Genomic DNA, 24,703 nt, shown 5'->3' on the forward strand with positions numbered 1-24,703 from the left:
AAAAAATGACCATGTATAGTAAGGCGTTTTTTTTTCCCCTAAAAAAACGACCATGTATAGGAAGGCGTTTTTATTTTGTTAAAAAAACGACCATGTATAGTAAGGCGTTTTTATTTTGTTAAAAAAACGACCATGTATAGTAAGGCGTTTTTATTTTGTTAAAAAAAAACGACCATGTATAGTAAGCCGTTTTTTTCCCCCTAAAAAAACGACCATGTATAGTAAGGCATTTTTTTCCCCCTAAAAAAACGACCATGTATAGTAAGGCGTTTTTTTTTCCACTAAAAAAACGACCATGTATAGTAAAGCGTTTCTATTTTGTTAAAAAAATAACCATGTATAGTAAGGCGTTTTATTTCCCCCTAAAAAAAATGACCATGTATAGTAAGGCGTTTTTTTTCCCCCTAAAAAAACGACCATGTATAGTAAGGCGTTTTTATTTTGTTAAAAAAACGACCATGTATAGTAAGGCGTTTTTATTTTGTTAAAAAAATGGCCATGTATAGTAAGGCGTTTTTATTTTGTTAAAAAAATGACCATGTATAGTAAGGCGTTTTTATTTTGTTAAAAAAAACGACCATGTATAGTAAGGCGTTTTTTTTTCCCCTCAAAAAACGACCATGTATAGTAAGGCGTTTTTTTTTCCCCTAAAAAAACGACCATGTATAGTAAGGCGTTTTTTTGTGTTAAAAAAACGACCATGTATAGCAAGGCGTTTTTTTTGTGTTAAAAAAACGACCATGTATAGCAAGGCGTTTTTTTTCCCCCTAAAAAAACGACCATGTATAGTAAGGCGTTTTTTTGTTAAAAAAAAACGACCATGTATAGGAAGGCGTTTTTTTTCCCCTAAAAAAATGACCATGTATAGTAAGGCGTTTTTTTCCCCTAAAAAAACGACCATGTATTGTAAGGCGTTTTTTTTCCCCTAAAAAAACGACCATGTATAGTAAGGCGTTTTTTTTCCCCTAAAAAAAAACGACCATGTATAGTAAGGCGTTTTTATTTTGTTAAAAAAATGACCATGTATAGTAAGGCGTTTTTTTTCCCCTAAAAAAAAACGACCATGTATAGTAAGGCGTTTTTATTTTGTTAAAAAAACGACCATGTATAGTAAGGCGTTTTTATTTTGTGAAAAAAAACGACCATGTATAGTAAGGCTTTTTTTTTCCCCCTAAAAAAACGACCATGTATAGTAAGGCGTTTTTATTTAGTTAAAAAAACGACCATGTATAGTAAGGCGTTTTTATTTTGTTCAAAAATCGACCATGTATAGTAAGGCGTTTTTATTTTGTTAAAAAAATGACCATGTATAGTAAGGCGTTTTTATTTTGTTCAAAAATCGACCATGTATAGTAAGGCGTTTTTATTTTGTTAAAAAAATGACCATGTATAGTAAGGCGTTTTTATTTTGTTAAAAAAACGACCATGTATAGTAAGGCGTTTTTTTTTCCCCTAAAAAAACGACCATGTATAGTAAGGCGTTTTTTTCCCCCTAAAAAAACGACCAAGTATAGTAAGGCGGTTTTTTTTCCCCTAAAAAAACGACCATGTATAGTAAGGCGTTTTTTCCCCCCCTAAAAAAACGACCATGTATAGTAAGGCGTTTTTTTTCCCCTAAAAAAACGACCATGTATAGAAAGGCGTTTTTATTTTGTTAAAAAAAACGACCATGTATAGTAAGGCGTTTTTTTTCCCCCTCAAAAAACGACCATGTATAGTAAGGCGTTTTTTTTTCCCCTAAAAAAACGACCATGTATAGTAAGGCGTTTTTTTCCCCCTAAAAAAACAACCACGTATAGTAAGGCGTTTTTTTGTGTTAAAAAAACGACCATGTATAGCAAGGCGTTTTTTTCCCCCCCTAAAAAAACGACCATGTATAGTAAGGCGTTTTTTTTCCCTAAAAAAAATGACCATGTATAGTAAGGCGTTTTTTTTCCCCTAAAAAAAACGAACATGTATAGGAAGGCGTTTTTATTTTGTTAAAAAAACGACCATGTATAGTAAGGCGTTTTTTTTCCCCTAAAAAAACGACCATGTATAGTTAGGCGTTTTTTTCCCCCTAAAAAAACGACCATGTATAGTAAGGCGTTTTTATTTTGTTAAAAAAACGACCATGTATAGTAAGGCTTTTTTTTATTTTGTTAAAAAAACGGCCATGTATAGTAAGGCTTTTTTTTCCCCTAAAAAAACAACCATGTATAGTAAGGCGTTTTTATTTTATTAAAAAAACGACCATGTATAGTAAGGCGTTTTTATTTTGTTAAAAAAAATGACAATGACCAAGGCGTTTTTTTCCCCCTAAAAAAACTACCATGTGTAGTAAGGCGTTTTTTTCCCCTAAAAAAACGACCATGTATAGTAAGGCGTTTTTTTTCCCCTAAAAAAAACCGACCATGTATAGTAAGGCGTTTTTTTCCCCTAAAAAAACGACCATGTATAGTAAGGCGTTTTTTTTTTGTTAAAAAAACGACCATATATAGTAAGGCTTTTTTTTCCCCCTAAAAAAACGACCATGTATAGTAAGGCGTTTTTTTCCCCCTAAAAAAACGACCATGTATAGTAAGGCGTTTTTATTTTGTTAAAAAAACGACCATGTATAGTAAGCCGTTTTTTTGTGTTAAAAAAACGACCATGTATAGCAAGGCGTTTTTTTCCCCCTAAAAAAACGACCATGTATAGTAAGGCGTTTTTTTCCCCCCTAAAAAAACAACCACGTATAGTAAGGCGTTTTTATTTTGTTAAAAAAATGACCATGTATAGTAAGGCGTTTTTTTCCCCTAAAAAAACGACCATGTATAGTAAGGCGTTTTTTTGTTAAAAAAACGACCATGTATAGTAAGGCGGTTTTTTTCCCCTAAAAAAAACGACCATGTATAGTAAGGCGTTTTTTTGTTAAAAAAACGACCATGTATAGTAAGGCGTTTTTTTCCCCCTAAAAAAACGACCATGTATAGTAAGGCGTTTTTTTCCGCTAAAAAAACGACCATGTATAGAAAGGCGTTTTTTTTTCCCCTAAAAAAACGACCATGTATAGTAAGGCGTTTTTTTCCCCTAAAAAAACGACCATGTATAGTAAGGCGTTTTTTTCCCCCCTAAAAAAACGACCATGTATAGTAAGCCGTTTTTTTTCCCCTAAAAAAAACGATCATGTATAGTAAGGCGTTTTTATTTTGTTAAAAAAACGACCATGTATAGTAAGGCGTTTTTTTTTCCCCTAAAAAAACGACCATGTATAGTTAGGCGTTTTTTTCCCCCTAAAAAAACGACCATGTATAGTAAGGCGTTTTTATTTTGTTAAAAAAACGACCATGTATAGTAAGGCTTTTTTCCCCCCTAAAAAAACGACCATGTATAGTAAGGCTTTTTTTTCCCCCTAAAAAAACGACCATGTATAGTAAGGCGTTTTTTTCCCCCTAAAAAAACGACCATGTATAGTAAGGCGTTTTTATTTTGTTAAAAAAACGACCATGTATAGTAAGGCTTTTTTATTTTGTTAAAAAAACGACCATGTATAGTAAGGCTTTTTTTTTCCCCTAAAAAAACGACCATGTATAGTAAGGCGTTTTTATTTTGTTAAAAAAACGACCATGTATAGTAAGGCTTTTTTATTTTGTTAAAAAAACGACCATGTATAGTAAGGCTTTTTTTTCCCCTAAAAAAACGACCATGTATAGTAAGGCGTTTTTATTTTGTTAAAAAAACGACCATGTATAGTAAGGCTTTTTTATTTTGTTAAAAAAACGACCATGTATAGTAAGGCTTTTTTTTTCCCCTAAAAAAACGACCATGTATAGTAAGGCGTTTTTTTTTTCCCCTAAAAAAACTACCATGTATAGTAAGGCGTTTTTATTTTGTTAAAAAAACGACCATGTATAGTAAGGCGTTTTTATTTTGTTAAAAAAACGACCATGTATAGTAAGGCGTTTTTATTTTGTTAAAAAAACGACCATGTATAGTAAGGCGTTTTTATTTTGTTAAAAAAACGACCATGTATAGTAAGGCGTTTTTATTTTGTTAAAAAAACGACCATGTATAGTAAGGCGTTTTTATTTTTGTTAAAAAAACGACCATGTATAGTAAGGCGTTTTTTTCCCCTAAAAAAACGACCATGTATAGTAAGGCGTTTTTTTTTTCCCCTAAAAAAACTACCATGTATAGTAAGGCGTTTTTATTTTGTTAAAAAAACGACCATGTATAGTAAGGCGTTTTTATTTTGTTAAAAAAACGACCATGTATAGTAAGGCGTTTTTATTTTTGTTAAAAAAACGACCATGTATAGTAAGGCGTTTTTTTCCCCTAAAAAAACGACCATGTATAGTAAGGTGTTTTTATTTTGTTAAAAAAATGACCATGTATAGTAAGGCGTTTTTTTTTCCCCTAAAAAAACGACCATGTATAGGAAGGCGTTTTTATTTTGTTAAAAAAACGACCATGTATAGTAAGGCGTTTTTATTTTGTTAAAAAAACGACCATGTATAGTAAGGCGTTTTTATTTTGTTAAAAAAAAACGACCATGTATAGTAAGCCGTTTTTTTCCCCCTAAAAAAACGACCATGTATAGTAAGGCATTTTTTTCCCCCTAAAAAAACGACCATGTATAGTAAGGCGTTTTTTTTTCCACTAAAAAAACGACCATGTATAGTAAAGCGTTTCTATTTTGTTAAAAAAATAACCATGTATAGTAAGGCGTTTTATTTCCCCCTAAAAAAAATGACCATGTATAGTAAGGCGTTTTTTTTCCCCCTAAAAAAACGACCATGTATAGTAAGGCGTTTTTATTTTGTTAAAAAAACGACCATGTATAGTAAGGCGTTTTTATTTTGTTAAAAAAATGGCCATGTATAGTAAGGCGTTTTTATTTTGTTAAAAAAATGACCATGTATAGTAAGGCGTTTTTATTTTGTTAAAAAAAACGACCATGTATAGTAAGGCGTTTTTTTTTCCCCTCAAAAAACGACCATGTATAGTAAGGCGTTTTTTTTTCCCCTAAAAAAACGACCATGTATAGTAAGGCGTTTTTTTGTGTTAAAAAAACGACCATGTATAGCAAGGCGTTTTTTTTGTGTTAAAAAAACGACCATGTATAGCAAGGCGTTTTTTTTCCCCCTAAAAAAACGACCATGTATAGTAAGGCGTTTTTTTGTTAAAAAAAAACGACCATGTATAGGAAGGCGTTTTTTTTCCCCTAAAAAAATGACCATGTATAGTAAGGCGTTTTTTTCCCCTAAAAAAACGACCATGTATTGTAAGGCGTTTTTTTTCCCCTAAAAAAACGACCATGTATAGTAAGGCGTTTTTTTTCCCCTAAAAAAAAACGACCATGTATAGTAAGGCGTTTTTATTTTGTTAAAAAAATGACCATGTATAGTAAGGCGTTTTTTTTCCCCTAAAAAAAAACGACCATGTATAGTAAGGCGTTTTTATTTTGTTAAAAAAACGACCATGTATAGTAAGGCGTTTTTATTTTGTGAAAAAAAACGACCATGTATAGTAAGGCTTTTTTTTTCCCCCTAAAAAAACGACCATGTATAGTAAGGCGTTTTTATTTAGTTAAAAAAACGACCATGTATAGTAAGGCGTTTTTATTTTGTTCAAAAATCGACCATGTATAGTAAGGCGTTTTTATTTTGTTAAAAAAATGACCATGTATAGTAAGGCGTTTTTATTTTGTTCAAAAATCGACCATGTATAGTAAGGCGTTTTTATTTTGTTAAAAAAATGACCATGTATAGTAAGGCGTTTTTATTTTGTTAAAAAAACGACCATGTATAGTAAGGCGTTTTTTTTTCCCCTAAAAAAACGACCAAGTATAGTAAGGCGGTTTTTTTTCCCCTAAAAAAACGACCAAGTATAGTAAGGCGGTTTTTTTTCCCCTAAAAAAACGACCATGTATAGTAAGGCGTTTTTTCCCCCCCTAAAAAAACGACCATGTATAGTAAGGCGTTTTTTTTCCCCTAAAAAAACGACCATGTATAGAAAGGCGTTTTTATTTTGTTAAAAAAAACGACCATGTATAGTAAGGCGTTTTTTTTCCCCCTCAAAAAACGACCATGTATAGTAAGGCGTTTTTTTTTCCCCTAAAAAAACGACCATGTATAGTAAGGCGTTTTTTTCCCCCTAAAAAAACAACCACGTATAGTAAGGCGTTTTTTTGTGTTAAAAAAACGACCATGTATAGCAAGGCGTTTTTTTCCCCCCCTAAAAAAACGACCATGTATAGTAAGGCGTTTTTTTTCCCTAAAAAAAATGACCATGTATAGTAAGGCGTTTTTTTTCCCCTAAAAAAAACGAACATGTATAGGAAGGCGTTTTTTTTCCCCTAAAAAAAAACGACCATGTATAGTAAGGCGTTTTTATTTTGTTAAAAAAACGACCATGTATAGTAAGGCGATTTTTTTCCCCTAAAAAAACGACCATGTATAGTAAGGCGTTTTTTTCCCCTAAAAAAACGAACATGTATAGGAAGGTGTTTTTTTTTCCCCTAAAAAAATGACCATGTATAGTAAGGCGTTTTTTTCCCCTAAAAAAAACGACCATGTATAGTAAGGCGTTTTTATTTTGTTAAAAAAATGACCATGTATAGTAAGGCGTTTTTTTTCCCCTAAAAAAAAACGACCATGTATAGTAAGGCGTTTTTATTTTGTTAAAAAAACGACCATGTATAGTAAGGCTTATTTTTCCCCCCCTAAAAAAACGACCATGTATAGTAAGGCGTTTTTTTTCCCCCTAAAAAAACGACCATGTATAGTAAGGTGTTTTTTTTCCCCTAAAAAAACGACCATGTATATATAGTAAGGCTTTTTTTTCCCCTAAAAAAACGACCATGTATAGTAAGGCGTTTTTATTTTGTTAAAAAAACGACCATGTATAGTAAGGCTTTTTTTTCCCCCTAAAAAAACGACCATGTATAGTAAGGCGTTTTTATTTTGTTAAAAAAACGACCATGTATAGTAAGGCGTTTTTATTTTGTTAAAAAAACGACCATGTATAGTAAGGCGTTTTTATTTTGTTAAAAAAATGACCATGTATAGTAAGGCGTTTTTATTTTGTTAAAAAAACGACCATGTATAGTAAGGCGTTTTTATTTTGTTAAAAAAATGACCATGTATAGTAAGGCGTTTTTTCCCCCCCTAAAAAAACGACCATGTATAGTAAGGCGTTATTTTGTTAAAAAAACGACCATGTATAGTAAGGCGTTTTTATTTTGTTAAAAAAACGACCATGTATAGTAAGGCTTTTTTTCCCCCCTAAAAAAACGACCATGTATAGTAAGGCTTTTTTTTCCCCCTAAAAAAACGACCATGTATAGTAAGGCGTTTTTTTTCCCCTAAAAAAACGACCATGTATAGTAAGGCGTTTTTATTTTGTTAAAAAAACGACCATGTATAGTAAGGCTTTTTTATTTTGTTAAAAAAACGACCATGTATAGTAAGGCTTTTTTTTCCCCTAAAAAAACGACCATGTATAGTAAGGCGTTTTTATTTTGTTAAAAAAACGACCATGTATAGTAAGGCTTTTTTTTCCCCTAAAAAAACGACCATGTATAGTAAGGCGTTTTTTTTTTCCCCTAAAAAAACTACCATGTATAGTAAGGCGTTTTTATTTTGTTAAAAAAACGACCATGTATAGTAAGGCGTTTTTATTTTGTTAAAAAAACGACCATGTATAGTAAGGCGTTTTTATTTTGTTAAAAAAACGACCATGTATAGTAAGGCGTTTTTATTTTGTTAAAAAAACGACCATGTATAGTAAGGCGTTTTTATTTAGTTAAAAAAACGACCATGTATAGTAAGGCGTTTTTATTTTGTTAAAAAAACGACCATGTATAGTAAGGCGTTTTTATTTTTGTTAAAAAAACGACCATGTATAGTAAGGCGTTTTTTTTTTCCCCTAAAAAAACTACCATGTATAGTAAGGCGTTTTTATTTTGTTAAAAAAACGACCATGTATAGTAAGGCGTTTTTATTTTGTTAAAAAAACGACCATGTATAGTAAGGTGTTTTTATTTTGTTAAAAAAATGACCATGTATAGTAAGGCGTTTTTTTTTCCCCTAAAAAAACGACCATGTATAGGAAGGCGTTTTTATTTTGTTAAAAAAACGACCATGTATAGTAAGGCGTTTTTATTTTGTTAAAAAAACGACCATGTATAGTAAGGCGTTTTTATTTTGTTAAAAAAAACGACCATGTATAGTAAGGCTTTTTTTTCCCCCCCTAAAAAAACGACCATGTATAGTAAGGCGTTTTTTTTCCCCCTAAAAAAACGACCATGTATAGTAAGGCGTTTTTTTCCCCTAAAAAAACGACCATGTATAGTAAGGCGTTTTTATTTTGTTAAAAAAACGACCATGTATAGTAAGGCGTTTTTATTTAGTTAAAAAAACGACCATGTATAGTAAGGCGTTTTTATTTAGTTAAAAAAACGACCATGTATAGTAAGGCGTTTTTATTTTGTTAAAAAAATGACCATGTATAGTAAGGCGTTTTTTTTCCCCTCAAAAAACGACCATGTATAGTAAGGCGTTTTTATTTTGTTAAAAAAACGACCATGTATAGTAAGGCGTTTTTATTTTGTTAAAAAAACGACCATGTATAGTAAGGCGTTTTTTTTTCCCCTCAAAAAACGACCATGTATAGTAAGGCGTTTTTTTTTCCCCTAAAAAAAACGACCATGTATAGTAAGGCGTTTTTATTTTGTTAAAAAAACGACCATGTATAGTAAGGCGTTTTTATTTAGTTAAAAAAACGACCATGTATAGTAAGGCGTTTTTTTTCCCCTAAAAAAACGACCATGTATAGTAACGCGTTTTTATTTTGTTAAAAAAACCCACCATGTATAATAAGGCGTTTTTTATTTTGTTAAAAAAATGACCATGTATAGTAAGGCGTTTTTTTTCCCCTCAAAAAACGACCATGTATAGTAACGCGTTTTTATTTTGTTAAAAAAACCCACCATGTATAATAAGGCGTTTTTTATTTTGTTAAAAAAACGACCATGTATAATAAGGCGTTTTTATTTTGTTAAAAAAAACGACCATGTATAGTAAGGCGTTTTTTTATTTGATTAAAAAACGACCATGTATAGTAAGGTGTTTTTTTTCCCCTAAAAAAACGACCATATAGTAAGGCGTTTCTTATTTTGTAAAAAAAAAAAAAAAAGTTTAAAAAAGGGGAAGGCGTTTAAAAAAAAAAAAAAAAAAAAAAAAAGACCATGGGGTTTATTTTAAAAAAACAAAAAAACGACCATGTTTAATAAAGCGTTTAAAAAAAAAAAGCGACCATGTATAAGGCGTTTGAGGGAAGAAAAAAAAACAAAAAAACGACCTAAGGCATTTATTTAAAAAAAAAAAAAAAAGACCATGTATAGTAAGGCGTTTAAAAAAACAAAACAAAAAACGACCATGTTTAAGAAGGCGTTTGAAAACCCCCCAAAAAACCACCATGTATAGTAAGGCGTTTTTTTTTTTTACTACCATTTATAGTAAGGCATTTATTTTATTTTATTTAGTTTTTTTTGTTTTTTACAAAACGACCATGTATAAGGTGTTTTTTTTTGGGGGGGGGGGTGGGGGGGGGGGGGTATTTATTTAGGGAGAGATATCTATTTTTTATTCCCATCTGTATTATTTTTATTTATTTTTTTTAACACCTGTATTTAATTTCCACTTGCATTCATTTAGTTTTACTTTTGGCAGTTTTGGTCCTTTGTAGGTATGACGAAATTACGTTTTTGTCTTTTTTTTTTTTTTTTTTCTTCTCCACCAACACACCTGAATCAAATGATCACCTCAGCTCAGCAGCCAGCTGCTCCAGAATCCTGATGATGACAATCCGGATTTGCTTCAGCTGTGCTGGAGTGACTGAAACATGGAGAAAAAATAAATACAAAATAAAACAGGTTAGAGGGTTATTTGTCCAATTAAAAAAAAAAAAAAAAAAAAAAAAAGTCAATACATTTCAAAGTGGAATTACTCTAATTTCCATGCATACACGTCTTTCAGATAAACCTCTGACAGACAAAAAGCCGTTCAATGAATGACTAATCTAACAGGCGTGTCAATTACACAAAATAAAAGACAAACACAAAAGTGCAAGCGAGCATTAGAAAGAAACAAACAAAACGACAATCATTTCTACATACATGCAATCATTTATGACCGTGTGCTCAAACGATTTTCCTGGCGTGAAAATCTTGCAACAAACAAAACTTTTTTGGGTGGGAAAAAGACGAGGTCGCGCGCTCACCTGGAAAAGAAAACGCCACGCGGTCCTCCAGCTTGCTGCACTGCGCTCGACCGATCCTCCGTGCACCTGCTTCCAATTCCAAACGAGCTCCTGCAAGCAATCACATTGCAAAGCCGACCTTCTCCTTCTGCCTGTTGGACCGCGCTTTGCACTCGAGCGCCACCCGGTGGCAACCTGCCATGACGACTGCTTTGGCGTGACAAAAATGGTTGCTTGAGACGACACCAAAATGAAAGCGAATCCCAAATTATGGACGACCAAAACCAGCCCCCAAAAATTGTTCATTTTAAAAAGAAAGAAAGAAAAAAAAAAAGACATGTATAGTAAGGCGTTTTTTTTTTTTTTTAGAACGACCATGTATAGTCAGGCACTTTAAAAAAACAAACAAACAAAAAAAAAAAACGACCATGTATAGTAAGGCTTTTTTTTTAATTTTTTTATAAACGACCATGTATAGTCGGGCAATTTAAAAAAACAAAAAAAACGACCATGTATAGTAAGGTTTTTTTTTTTTTTTTTTTTTTAAACGACCATGTATAGTCAGGCACTTAAAAAACAAAACAAAAAAACAAAAAACAAACAAACAAAAAAAAAACGACCATGTATAGTAAGGCGTTTTTTTGTTTTTTTTTGTTTTGTTTTGTTTTTTTATAAATGACCATGTATAGTAAGGCATTTTATTTTTTTTGTGAACGACCATGTATAGTTAGGCACTTAAAAAAAAAAAAAAAAACCCCGACCATGTATAGTAAGGCGTTTTTTTGGGGGGGTTTTTACGACAATGTATAGTAAGGCTTTTTTTTTTTTTTTTTTTTTTAAATGACCATGTAATGTTTTCCAAAATGACTTCTCATTTTAGTCATCTTAATGACAAAACTATTTTTCCAAAGGCCTGGAATTATTACTAACGCCAGTAAATGCCACCAGACTGCAATGTTGCAATGCTGGTACTTTTCCAATTATGCACTTGAAGTCATTTAAAAAAAAATGTAAACTTGTCAAAACAGATCAAGGTAAGAAGCGAACTTTATTGAAAGGCTGAATAAACGGCTCGGAATACATTGACCAATAAAGAGGCGTAAGAGTGAAAAGCTTCAGTACAAACAAGAGGAACCTGATTAACAAAAGCAAAACAACACATCACGTGAATATGTTAAGGTCGGCAAGGTTTGGTTTACTAAGATCTCCACAAGGGGGAAACTCACACCATTCGATGCTCTCACTGTTGGTGACGGTGATTCCAACTCTCTTATGACATGAAGAAAACAATTATTTTGTACATACAGTGGAGATAAAACGTCTCTAAACAAACCTCAAACCCAATCACATTTCCACATCATCAGAGGGACCATTAACTCATTCACTGCCATTGACGGATATACACGTCAATGGGAACGGAATTGACTCAACTCATTCACTGCCATTGACGGATATACACGTCAATGGCAGTGAATGAGTTAAATAAATCTAGTGAGATTTATTTAATGGTCCCTTAAAAGTGTACTTTTAATTCCACTGTACGTCGCATTATTGTTATCATTACATCACCAAAGTTCAAGAGGCAGTCAGAATGTACGTAGTGTAATAGTTAAACCAGAGTCACTGCCATTTAAATAGGATTTAACGATGGCACTGCAAAGGAAAGCATTGGAAGTTGTAACATGGAGGGACTGAAAATAGTTGGTGGTTCTGTCATGAAAGGGCTTTTTTTGTGTTAGCTTGATGTGGATAGCAACAATGGAAGCCTTCAAAACAAATGTGTGCACGACACACATTTCATTCACATTTGTTTCGTCGTCTTAACCACTCCTGAATCCACAGAATTCTTTTTGGACGGTTGCGTCACCTTCACTCTGCGTTTTTTTTTTTTTTTTTTGCACGTGCGCAAAGCTCAAGGGTTAGCTTAAAACACCATTAGCCAAGTTTACATGCTGGAAAATTGGGTCGACTGCAATCCAGTTAAGTGCACCGCGAGCCCACTCCAAAACCAAATCCCAACACTTGGAAAAATCTACGGAAAAGAACAAAACTGACAGACTTGTTTCAGTACTCGAAAAAGGATTTGCACGGTAAAACTTTGTTTGGTGCGGCGGCTCAGCGGTCTTAGGAGGAGCCGTGAGTGTCGGGGGGCTTGGAGGGAGTTTCCTCTGATGGGGCCTCACTGGAGATTCCCGTGTCTCCGTTTTCTGTCCCGTTGTTCAGCGACATTTTCTCCAGACCTGCTGGAAGGTGCAACAACGGAATTACAATCTTTTGTAGCTTATGAACGCGACCAGATGCACGCCATTATCCTTCCTCCTATCACCAACAAGGTAAGTTTCGTTAAACTTTAAAAAATTTCAAACAGTTTGTAGAAATTAACTCATTCACTGCCATTGACGTGTATATCCGTCAATGGCAGTGAATGAGTTAAGTCAATTCCGTTCCCATTGACGTGTATATCCGTCAATGGCAGTGAATGAGTTAATATCTATATTTTTACACATGTATTTTTATTTATATAAAATAAAATCAGTGATTTAGATTTTTAAAAAGTAATTAAGTTATCATGTCATTAATTATACTAATAAATAAATAGTTAATATATTAATAATATATATTGACTTATTTGATAAATAAATATTACATTAATTAAATATTCAAAAAAATGTGAGTCCAAATTTTTTGTCAGAAAGAGAGATGAAAGGTAGATGAAAATGTTTTAAAAATTAGTTGAGAATGTCCAAAAAGTGATCAGAAAATGTCCCAAAAGGAAGAGGAAAAGTGGAAAATTACCATAAAATGGCCATTAAAATACAACAAAACAAAACAAAAACAAAAAAAGGCAGAGAAGAAAATGTTCAAATAGTACCATAACCGTAACCATAAAAACAAAAGCAAGGCAGAAAATCACCATAAAATGTTGATGGAATAGCAAAGTCAAACAATTGATTAAAATGCAGAAAAGAAAATGTTCAAAATAAGAGAAGAAATCCTGAAAATTACCATAGAATGTCCATAAAATTGCCCAAAAAGTTAAAATATAAGAAAATTTATAAAAAAAAAAAAAAAAGGCAACTAATAAAATGTAAAAAACAAACAAACTATGAAACGTCCAAAAAAAAAAAAAGAAATCCCGAAAATTACCATAAAGTGTCCACAAAACAAAACAAAAAATAAAAAAATAAAAAGATAGCTAAAAATGCATAAAAATAGCCATAAAATGTCCAAAAAGGCAAAAGAGAGACATCAAATTACCATATATCCATAAAATCAAAAATGTCAGTAATTTGTCAGAAATGTCTAAAAATGTATGAAAAACAAAACATTAAAAAACAATCAAAAAAAAAAAATATAAGAGGAAAGGTATAATTCGCTCTTTTTGAGTCCTAAGTCGATTCGACTAACACTAACACAGTTTCCATCATCACAATGTTCAAATGTTTTGCAGCTCCAGACAGATTGTTTGTCGTTGATTTGTCCTAAAATGTTTTGTTTTGTCTGACCCCACAAACAAAGAAATCTTTCACATACCCTGTAATGATGCCGAGTTGCTGTTAGGTGGCGCCGTGCCGTTCTCCTCCAGCTCATCCAGGTAGAGTCTGTAGCGATGTCCGTTGTCGTCTTCGTACTCCGCGTTCTCGTCGTCGCTGTCCACCTCCGGAGCCACGTACACGACTTCAAACTCGATCTGCCCTGACTGGTGCGAACAGCGAACGCGCTCAAGTGCTTTTTGGAGACACAAAACGGGGGGCGTGCGTGTTGGAAGCACCTGTTGGGAGAGGATGGTGACCGCCTCCTTGTGTTTGGCGTCGCGCAGATTGATGCTGTTGACAGCCAAGATGGCGTCTCCGACGTGGAGGCCTCCGCACCGGTCGGCGGGCTGGCTCGGGTGGATCTCGGAGATGAGGATGGGGACGCCGTGCTCCTTTCCTCCCTGACCACAGACATGTCACATACACAAGCTGCTCATTAGTATTGCAGTGTTTCCTCGGCATCTATTTTGTAGGCTGGGGAAAAAAAAAAAAAGATGACCGGAACGGCAACATCAATGTTGTGAATTTCGTCAACCAGCAATCCATTTTCTCTCGTTAGCAAGTTGTCAGCTGCCGCGCACACTTCACAACAACAACAGTAAACGCTGCTTAGTTGACATGTACACAATCCCCCAATTTTCGACCATTATTTAAATGCTAATTATTTGAATACTGCATAGCATAGGTTTCATGATTGAGTCGATGCTTTGCTGATGATTCATTCTGTGTTGTTACAAACCACAGTAAGAAAATCAAAAAGGAAAAAAAAATAATAATAATAATAATAAAAATCAATGTGGAACACCCCATTTTAACTCATTTTCTCCCAATAATGTGTAAATACGTTTTTTTAATGTTCTAAGTGTCCCAAAGACGTATTTATACGTTTTTTTTTAAATTATTTTTTTTAATGCTAGAGCATAAGAAGGCTTTGATGCAGCCTCTCAACTGCAAAGAACGGTTGCAGAAATGGTAGTTATGACACAAACGGCCAGCGGGTGGCAGCAGAGCAAAGGAGATCAACCAGGGCCATGTAGAAAAAAAGCTGAATTACTTACAATTTGAAATAGATTTGTGAAAACTGATGAAACTTAGCTCTCTTCTAATGCTAATTGCTGCAAAACGGAAACAGATAGAAACATTACTTTTTTTCCTGATGAGAGAAGAGACTTTAATCTTTCTTTTGATAGGTTCCATGCTTTTATAGCAATAAAACACAACTTTGCAATGAGTATTAACTCATTTGCTCCCAATGACGTGTAAATACGTTGTTTTTTTTAATGTTTTAAGTGTCCCAAAGACGTATTTATACGTTTTTGTTTTGTTTTGTTTTATGCTAGAAGAAGAGACTTTAATCTCTCTTTTGATAGGTTCCAAACGTTTATAGCAATAGAACACAATATTCTGTGGGCCTTGCAAAATCAGTCAAAATCCAGTAAAACAGCCGGGAGTGAAAATGGCTGGGAGTGAATGAGTTAAAAACGTCTTTTTTCGGGAGGCCTGGCCAAGAGGTGGCAGAAGGCAAAATTAAAATGACGTAAAACCCAAATAATACAGGTCAAATGTTCTTCCTCACCGTGATGGAGATGCCCAGACCCTCATGGTCCTCTTTGACGAGCGACACCTTCCTGATAGGACCCACTCCCTGACTTTTCTTCAGCATGTCTGGATCCTACAACGACGACGACAACGAAATGAGCTCCAGAAACACGACTGGGAAGTGAGCGTGTCAGATGAGAAGGTTTGTATTTTGCCACGCACGTGGCCGACAGGCGAGGGAAGCGGTTTCTTGGGATCATTGCGCCCCTTGCATGCTCGGATGACGGTTTTGTGGCGGTGAAGGTGGATCTCGGCCTCCAGCTGGTTCCACAGTTTGTCGTGTGCCGGCCCTTTCATGTCACGGCCCAGTAACTGAATTTGTTGCACCCTAGGATGAAAGCAGACAATTATTTTCTTCATGGACACCAGTGGTGTCCAAACTACGGCCCGGGGGCCATTTGCGGTCTGCTGTCGTAGAATAAGGCATTTTTTTCATTTTTTAAACGACCATGTATAGTAAGGCATTTTTTTTTATTTTTTTTTAACGACCATGTATAGTAAGGCTTTTTTTTTTTTTTTTTTTTAAACGACCATGTATAGTAAGGCATTTTTTTTTTTTTAAACGACCATGTATAGTAAGGCTTTTTTTTTTTTTTTTTTTTTTTTAAACGACCATGTATAGTAAGGCTTTTTTTTTTTTTTTTTTTTAACGACCATGTATAGTAAGGCTTTTTTTTTTTTTTTTAACGACCATGTATAGTAAGGCTTTTTTTTTTTTAACGACCATGTATAGTAAGGCATTTTTTTTTTTTTTAAACGACCATGTATAGTAAGGCATTTTTTTTTTTTTTAAACGACCATGTATAGTAAGGCTTTTTTCTTTTCTTTTTTTTAAACGACCATGTATAGTAAGGTTTTTTTTTTTTGTTTTTTTTAAACGACCATGTATAGTAAGGCTTTTTTTTTTTTTTTTTTTTAACGACCATGTATAGTAAGGCATTTTTTTTTTTTTTTTTAAATGACCATGTATAGTAAGGCATTTTTTTTTTTAAACGACCATGTATAGTAAGGCTTTTTTTTTTTTTTTTTTTAACGACCATGTATAGTAAGGCTTTTTTTTTTTTTTTTAACGACCATGTATAGTAAGGCTTCTTTTTTTTTAACGACCATGTATAGTAAGGCATTTTTTTTTTTTTTAAACGACCATGTATAGTAAGGCATTTTTTTTTTTAAACGACCATGTATAGTAAGGCTTTTTTCTTTTCTTTTTTTTAAACGACCATGTATAGTAAGGCTTTTTTTTTTTTTTTTTTTTTTAACGACCATGTATAGTAAGGCTTTTTTTTTTTTTTTTTTTAAACGACCATGTATAGTAAGGCATTTTTTTTTTTTTTTTTAAATGACCATGTATAGTAAGGCATTTTTTTTTTTTAAACGACCATGTATAGTAAGGGTTTTTTTTTTTTTTTTTTTAAACAACCATGTATAGTAAGGCATTTTTTTTTTTTTTTAAATGACCATGTATAGTAAGGCATTTTTTTTTTTTAACGACCATGTATAGTAAGGCTTTTTTTTTTTTTTTTTTTTAAACGACCATGTATAGTAAGGCATTTTTTTTTTTTTTTTTTAAACGACCATGTATAGTAAGGCATTTTTTTTTTTTTTTTAACGACCATGTATAGTAAGGCTTTTTTTTTTAAACGACCATGTATAGTAAGGCATTTTTTTTTTTTTTTTTTAACGACCATGTATAGTAAGGCTTTTTTTTTTTTTTTTTTTTTTTAACGACCATGTATAGTAAGGCATTTTTTTTTTTTTTTTTTTTAAACGACCATGTATAGTAAGGCATTTTTTTTTTTTTAAACGACCATGTATAGTAAGGCATTTTTTTTTTTTTTTTAACGACCATGTATAGTAAGGCTTTTTTTTTTTTTTTTTTTTAAACGACCATGTATAGTAAGGCATTTTTTTTTTTTTAAACGACCATGTATAGTAAGGCTTTTTTTTTTTTTTTTTTTTTTAAACGACCATGTATAGTAAGGCTTTTTTTTTTTTTTTTTTTAACGACCATGTATAGTAAGGCTTTTTTTTTTTTTTTTAACGACCATGTATAGTAAGGCATTTTTTTTTATTTTTTTTTAACGACCATGTATAGTAAGGCTTTTTTTTTTTTTTTTTTTTAAACGACCATGTATAGTAAGGCATTTTTTTTTTTTTTAAACGACCATGTATAGTAAGGCTTTTTTTTTTTTTTTTTTTTTTAAACGACCATGTATAGTAAGGCTTTTTTTTTTTTTTTTTTAACGACCATGTATAGTAAGGCTTTTTTTTTTTTTTTAAACGACCATGTATAGTAAGGCATTTTTTTTTTTTTTAAACGACCATGTATAGTAAGGCTTTTTTCTTTTCTTTTTTTTAAACGACCATGTATAGTAAGGCTTTTTTTTTTTTTTTTTTTTAAACGACCATGTATAGTAAGGCTTTTTTTTTTTTTTTTTTTAAACGACCATGTATAGTAAGGCATTTTTTTTTTTTTTTTTTAAATGACCATGTATAGTAAGGCATTTTTTTTTTTTAAACGACCATGTATAGTAAGGCTTTTTTTTTTTTTTTTTTTAACGACCATGTATAGTAAGGCTTTTTTTTTTTTTTTTTAACGACCATGTATAGTAAGGCTTCTTTTTTTTTAACGACCATGTATAGTAAGGCATTTTTTTTTTTTTTTAAACGACCATGTATAGTAAGGCATTTTTTTTTTTTTAAACGACCATGTATAGTAAGGCTTTTTTCTTTTCTTTTTTTTAAACGACCATGTATAGTAAGGCTTTTTTTTTTTTTTTTTTTAAACGACCATGTATAGTAAGGCTTTTTTTTTTTTTTTTTTTTAAACGACCATGTATAGTAAGGCATTTTTTTTTTTTTTTTAAATGACCATGTATAGTAAGGCATTTTTTTTTTTTAAACGACCATGTATAGTAAGGGTTTTTTTTTTTTTTTTTTTAAACAACCATGTATAGTAAGGCATTTTTTTTTTTTTTTAAATGACCATGTATAGTAAGGCATTTTTTTTTTTTAACGACCATGTATAGTAAGGCTTTTTTTTTTTTTTTTTTTTAAACGACCATGTATAGTAAGGCATTTTTTTTTTTTTTTTTAAACGACCATGTATAGTAAGGCATTTTTTTTTTTTTTTTAACGACCATGTATAGTAAGGCTTTTTTTTTTAAACGACCATGTATAGTAAGGCATTTTTTTTTTTTTTTTTTAACGACCATGTATAGTAAGGCTTTTTTTTTTTTTTTTTTTTAAACGACCATGTATAGTAAGGCATTTTTTTTTTTTTTTTTTTTAAACGACCATGTATAGTAAGGCATTTTTTTTTTTTTAAACGACCATGTATAGTAAGGCATTTTTTTTTTTTTTTTTAACGACCATGTATAGTAAGGCGTTTTTTTTGTAATTAATTTAATGCATAAACTTTAGGGGATGATTTTAAATGTGATTTTTAGTAGATTAATATTAATATAAATAAAATATATAAAACTTTAATTATTGCTTGATTGAATTTTTATTTTTTATTTGGGTATTATTATTATTAATTCAATCTTTGGTGTAATTACCTTGTTTATTGATTGATTGAATTTTTATTTTTATTTTATTATTATTATTATTATTATTATTATTAATTCAATCTCTGGTGTAATAACCTTATTTAGTGATAGAGTGAATTATTTTTTATTTTATTATCTGTTCTCATTGCTGCTGGACATGAAAATTTCCCAGAGGGATCAATAAAATTAAGTCTAAGTCTAATAATGACGTTTGAAAGTATGTCACACAGAAGTGACGTCATCTAGCAGCAGCCAATAAAAAAGCACCAAAAGATGATGTCGCTCCCATGGTGTTTTTTAAATATTGTGCACAAGTAATTAACATTTTAAAAAAATAAAATAAAAATAAGAATATTACTGAAACTAACAAACTAAACTAAAACTAAGCATTTTTTTTAAAGAACTAAACTAATAAAAACTAACTAAAATGGAAAAATTCCAAAACTATAATAACTCTACTGCCATATTACAAATAAATTGGTTTATATACTGTTGCATTTTTCTAAATATGCAAAAGCACAAATAAATTATTTACACAATTTTTCAGACTAAACACAATTTCTCTTCATAACTTTATGTGGCCCTTGTGTCTTTCTGATTTTCTGTTATGTGGCCCTCAAATGAAAAAGTTTGGACTCCCCTGCCTGTTGTCGACCTTCTTGCTATCTGTCGCTTTCCAAGTATGCAACCGCCACGTCGAATTCATTACCTGCCAGCGAGCTCCTTGTCCAAGTATTTGGCAGCCAGTCGAGCGCCGTACACCTCCGCCTGCAGCACCGCCATGTGTCGACGGAGAGCCTCATTTTCTTTCCTAAAAAGTCTCGCGTCGGCCTCCAGCCTCGCCTCCGCCAATTTCTCCTTCCTGCTGGCCTCCAGCTCCTGCTGCTGCAACGCACACAATCCCATGTCAACATATCGGAAATCGGGATGGTACCGATACCTGGCCATATTTCACGATACTGGCATCAGCCGCCGCCGCCGCCGCTATTGGATATAAATAAAATACAGAAATAAATACAGAGCAGCCTTCTAAATCCAAATCATGGATTTCAAAACAAAATATAATTAAACATCACACAATCTTAACATGGCAGATATTACTCAATTATTTGAAGCATTGAAATTAATTCTTTGCACTCTATTCCTTCAAAAGAAGTTGAGCGACCACATATTTTGATTGGGACTTTTTTCTGGTCGATGGATTATTTGTTTCATTTTATTTATCTTTTTTTTTTTTATTGATTGATTTTATAGTGTGTGTGTGCTACAAAACTGATTTTCTGAGCAAATTGAAAAAATAGAATTGACATTAATTTCATGCAATTTTAAGGAAATTTGCTATAATTTGGATATATATAGGTCTTTTTTAATTATCTGTCTTAAAAAAAAAAATAAAAAATAAAAAAAAAGGCGCTATGGAACATCCCTAATTGTATATATGTAAAACATTTTACAGAAGATTTCAGTGTTTTTTCAGTGCAACTAATTAATTTGAGCAGCATAGAACTACTAAAACAGTTTTTCCTGTTTAGAAATTCAAGTAAATTAACATTTTGATTAGGAAATAAGAAGGTACAGTGTTTTTCATTAAAAACAGTAAAAAAATAAAAATTTAATAAAAATAAATAAATAAAATATATTTAAAAAAAGTGGACCAAAAATACGAAGGCGTATTGTGGTCACATTGATTTATTTTTTTTTTTGTAAGGGGGCGGGGGCAAATATGACGAGAAAAAAAAAGCGGAAAATTTGCCACTTTTTAATATGATGAGAAAAAAAGTGGCAAATTTGCCACTTTTTAATATGATGAGAAAAAAAAGTGGCAAATTTGCCACTTTTTAATATGACGAGAAATATCTCGACATGTTGCCCCCGTCCTCTTAAAAAAACTAAAAATATTTTACGTGGCCCTAATACGCCGTCGTACAAAACATGTGGAAGAGCGTCTCCATATTATTGGTGTATAAACAATATAAAACACAATTGTGGTAATTAATTCCCAATGCTGCTGTTTAGCATTGACGCTACTTCATTTTTGTTTTGTGTTAAGTTTAGATGCATTGGTTGGGTTTCATACAGCTTTGCAAGGGCTATATATAGAAAAGGCAGTCTGATTGTATTAGTTTAATGACTAGCAATATTACTACTACTACTGTTAGTACTAAAACAATAAAATCACTAAAATGAGCAGAGAAATCAACATGTGTGAACATTGTGGATTTGCGCTTGCGTCCATTACACAGTATTTAAGAAAAGAGCGACTACTTCTTCTACTACCAAAAAGACATGCATACAAACTTACCATCTGTTCCATTGTCGGGGCAGGCTTTAGTGGAAAAGAGGCAGAAGAAGAAGAAGAAGAAGAGAAAGAAGTCACAGATCAGAGAAACGATCGATTCAAGTGCGAGAAGTCGTTTTAATACAATTGGCAGACACTTTTCAGAGGGGAAGAAAGGATCAGAGGCCATAATGTTGATGCAGAAGAGGCAGAAAAGACAGACGAGTGGAAGGGATGCGAGAAGGCCGATCAACGAGCGAGCGGACAGCCACAAGATGAAAAATGCTCTTCATGATGGATGTCAAGAAACCTTCCACTTACGAGTCTGTCTTTGATGGAGTCGGAGTCCGGAGCTTGTCCTTCCTTGGCATGGAGCTGGAGCTGGAGCGCGTGAAGCTGCAGTAACTGGTCATGGACTTCCCGCTCCACGACCGCCCGCTCCGCCTTGGCGTCGGATAGCTCCGAGCGAAGATCGACCAGCTGGGCCTGGAAGGACGGAGGAGGTGAGGGAGCGTCGAGGACCTTAAAGGGATACTTTACTTATTTCGCCATTTTTGGCAGTCAAACGCTAATATTTTGCCTAGAATAAATTGGATATTTTCTAGTGCTGTCAAAGTTAAAACATCAACTAATTAATTAATCACAAAAAATGATAATGTTCTAAGTGTCCCAAAGACGTATTTATACGTTTTTTTATTATGATGTTTTTTTAATGCTAGAGCATACAGAAGGCTTTGATGCAGCCTCTCAACTGAATAGAACGGTTGCAGAAATCATGTATTAACGCAGATTAATCGCACTATTAATTTTGACTGCAGATGATCCTTTAGCTTGACAGCGGATGGCGACGTTAAAGGTAGCAAAGGTTGTGTTTGAACAATAAACATAAAATGCATTAAAGTGAAGCATTTAATAAATGTTTGGGTGTGACAGAATATTTGTTGATGTCAAACTATTGGGGTCATTTTTTCCCCACTTTAAATTATGCAAGTAATTAACGTTAAATGCCGAAAAAAATTAACACATATGAGGTGCATTTTAAATTTGGCGGGCAAAAAATGTCGACAAAAAGCCTTTTTAATTTAGCGATTAATCGTGATTAATCAAAATTTTAAGATGTGATTAATCTGATGAAAAAATGTAATCGTTTGACAGCTCTAATATTTTCATTACTTTTCATGTACAATTTAAAAACACATTCTGCAAAATGCTGTCGACTGAAAATGACATCACAAGGGCTCAGGTAACCAATCACAGCTCAGCTGGTGAATGTCACATGACCAAACCTAGGGAACAGGTGAGCTGTGATTGGTTACCTGAGCCCTTGTGATGTCATTTTCAGTCGACAGCGAGTTGCAAAATGTGTTCTTAAAGGTACTAATTCTACGTGAAAAATAATTAAAGCATCAAATTAATTATAGACAAAATATTAACTTTTTATTGCTATAACAGGCTAAATAAGTGAAGTATCCCTTTAAGTCTTGTGTCAAGTATGAACTATTGATGACAAATCACGCCGTAAAGTGGAGTGCAAAAAGTCTGCGCATCGCTAGTCAAAATTTCTGTTAATGTTAACAATTAAGCAGATGACAGATGAAATGTTTTCCAAAAGTCATAGTTAGGGATGATCGAGTATCTTTACATTTTAAACAAAATCATATTTTCAAAATAAGAGGAAAGGGCGACATTTTGTGAACCTGGGTGAAAAAAAAAAAAATACAACACAAAATAAAATTGAAAATTGAAATCCAACAAAACGAAATGGAGGCTGAGCTACGTGTTTTCCCAATGACGTCGGAAACGTAGATTACATTTGCACATCCCTAAATTTTTTTTTTTTTTTCCCAAGCAGCAGGTATCGCTGGTAATCGGTGAAAGAAAGACGTTATTCCGAGCTTGGAACCTACAGATGCTAATACGGGTTAACAAATTAATGATGAATCATAGAAATGAAATAACGATTCGGCAATATATCGCGATACTACATTGCGCAATTCTCGAATCGATTCAATAGGCGTCTGAATCGATTTTTAAACTTCCATTTTTAATGGAAAAATATTCAACAAAACGTCTTGCTTCGAGTTAGGATTCACACCTTAAGCATGGAAGAATGTTATATGAACGGAACATTAAGCCTTCATATTTGATTTTAATGCTATTCAAACATGAAACAGATTACAACCTGTATAAGACTGAAGTTTCAGATAAATAAATAATACATTTTCATAGAAATCTTACACTCTACAAGTTGACTGATTCGTATTTTCTAAATTTGAATGAAAAAAAAAAATCGACTTATAAATTCGTATCGGGATTAATCGGTATCGAATCGCGACCCGTGAATCGTGATACGAATCGAATCGTCAGGTACTCGGCAATTCACACCCCTAGAAATAACCATTGATTAAAAGGGCAGGTGGGGCTTACAGTATTTTATGTGTGGGGACATTTCATGTGCTTGTTAGTTTCAATTGTCCCCCCATTTACAAAATTATATAAATAACTCGCGTTTTAATCTTAGTATCATAATCATGATTTTTTTTTTTCAGGCTTTCTCAACATACCTTCACGAAACAACCAGAAAACGTGTTTAGAATTGTATTTTTTTGGGGGGTGGGTAAGAACCGCTAAAAGGTAAACCAGCTAAACCGGATTGACTTGACCACTTCTTGCACAAACTGACGTTTTCGTTTAAAAAAAAATAAATGAATTAAAAAAGCTACTAACCTCCAGTTTGTGGTTGAGTTGGAAAACAGTCTGCGATTTGTGGCACAACTGAGCAAAACAGGAGCTCAGGCTGGTCATCTTCTGCCGACCCTCGTACGTGATGTCCACTTGGTCGGGATCGATTTCCCCGAGCAGCAGGTCCACGTCCACGAAGGCTTTGTCGAACTCCTTCTCGAGCACTTCGAGCCAGCGAAACATTGACATGCCGGTGCCGAGGGCCGAGTTGTGGCCTGCGGGAGAACAGCCAGCAGAAGCGGACATCGCTGAAAAACACAGCAAACGTTGATGCTAGGTCACTAGCCACCGAACGTAAGCTTGCTTTGAACGGCGGCAAATCTTGACGTAACCGCGTTCTTTGTAGCATTAAATAATACTAAAATCTGATTGACGTAATGGCGCACCAATCAAAGATAGGGAAATCTAATATGATCTTTTTTTCCCTGATTAAAGTCACTGCTGACCAGGAAGTCCCTCATCGTCAGATTGTTTATGCAAAGCGACTACTTGGGTCTGGGCCGACTCACTGATTCCAGGGCAAAGCAATGGATCGTCGATAAATCACGTACGGATCTCAATATTTAAGACAAAAATTCTACCATTTCGCGACTACATTGAAATGCTTAGTATTGGATGATGAACACAAAATTTTAAGTTGAAAAAAAAACATTATGTATGCAACCAACCTGGGCCGTGCAATTAATCGAAATTCAATTACAGTTTCAATTATTACACTCCACAATTACAAAATCAGTATAATCGTAAAAATAATAATAAAATAATAATTTTTG

The 24,703-nt window shown here is 32.9% G+C and overlaps 1 protein-coding gene and 1 long non-coding RNA gene across 6 annotated transcripts in view; both read right to left on the bottom strand.

The window, feature by feature from the left end:
* The window catches only part of LOC144010437 (uncharacterized), an 87,757-nt gene extending 77,322 nt beyond the window's left edge, over positions 1–10,435 (bottom strand). The window contains exons 1-2 of the long non-coding RNA XR_013281219.1: positions 10,246–10,435; positions 9,771–9,860 (exon numbers count right to left, since the gene is read on the bottom strand). This is a non-coding gene — a long non-coding RNA (uncharacterized LOC144010437). The remainder of the gene's footprint in view (positions 1–9,770; positions 9,861–10,245) is intronic.
* An 818-nt stretch (positions 10,436–11,253) lies between these two features.
* gopc (golgi-associated PDZ and coiled-coil motif containing) lies at positions 11,254–24,459 on the bottom strand. 5 transcript variants are annotated; one of them, XM_077510494.1, is made up of 9 exons: positions 23,916–24,459; positions 21,510–21,674; positions 21,213–21,236; positions 19,620–19,795; positions 15,522–15,687; positions 15,337–15,432; positions 13,997–14,161; positions 13,759–13,924; positions 11,254–12,464 (listed from the first exon to the last, which is right to left on the bottom strand). In XM_077510494.1, exons 1-9 carry the CDS (start codon positions 24,174–24,176, stop codon positions 12,349–12,351), a joined length of 1,335 nt encoding a protein of 444 aa, XP_077366620.1. In that variant the 5' UTR covers positions 24,177–24,459; the 3' UTR covers positions 11,254–12,348. The 5 variants fall into 5 exon arrangements, with proteins under 5 accessions (XP_077366620.1, XP_077366619.1, XP_077366618.1 ...); XM_077510493.1 differs by having other exon boundaries at positions 11,254–12,467; positions 19,620–19,792; positions 23,916–24,456; XM_077510492.1 differs by having other exon boundaries at positions 11,254–12,467; positions 23,916–24,456.
* Positions 24,460–24,703: the final 244 nt, after the last annotated feature.

This window comes from Festucalex cinctus, chromosome 21 (assembly GCF_051991245.1).
Source record: "Festucalex cinctus isolate MCC-2025b chromosome 21, RoL_Fcin_1.0, whole genome shotgun sequence".
Lineage (NCBI taxonomy): Eukaryota > Metazoa > Chordata > Actinopteri > Syngnathiformes > Syngnathidae > Festucalex > Festucalex cinctus.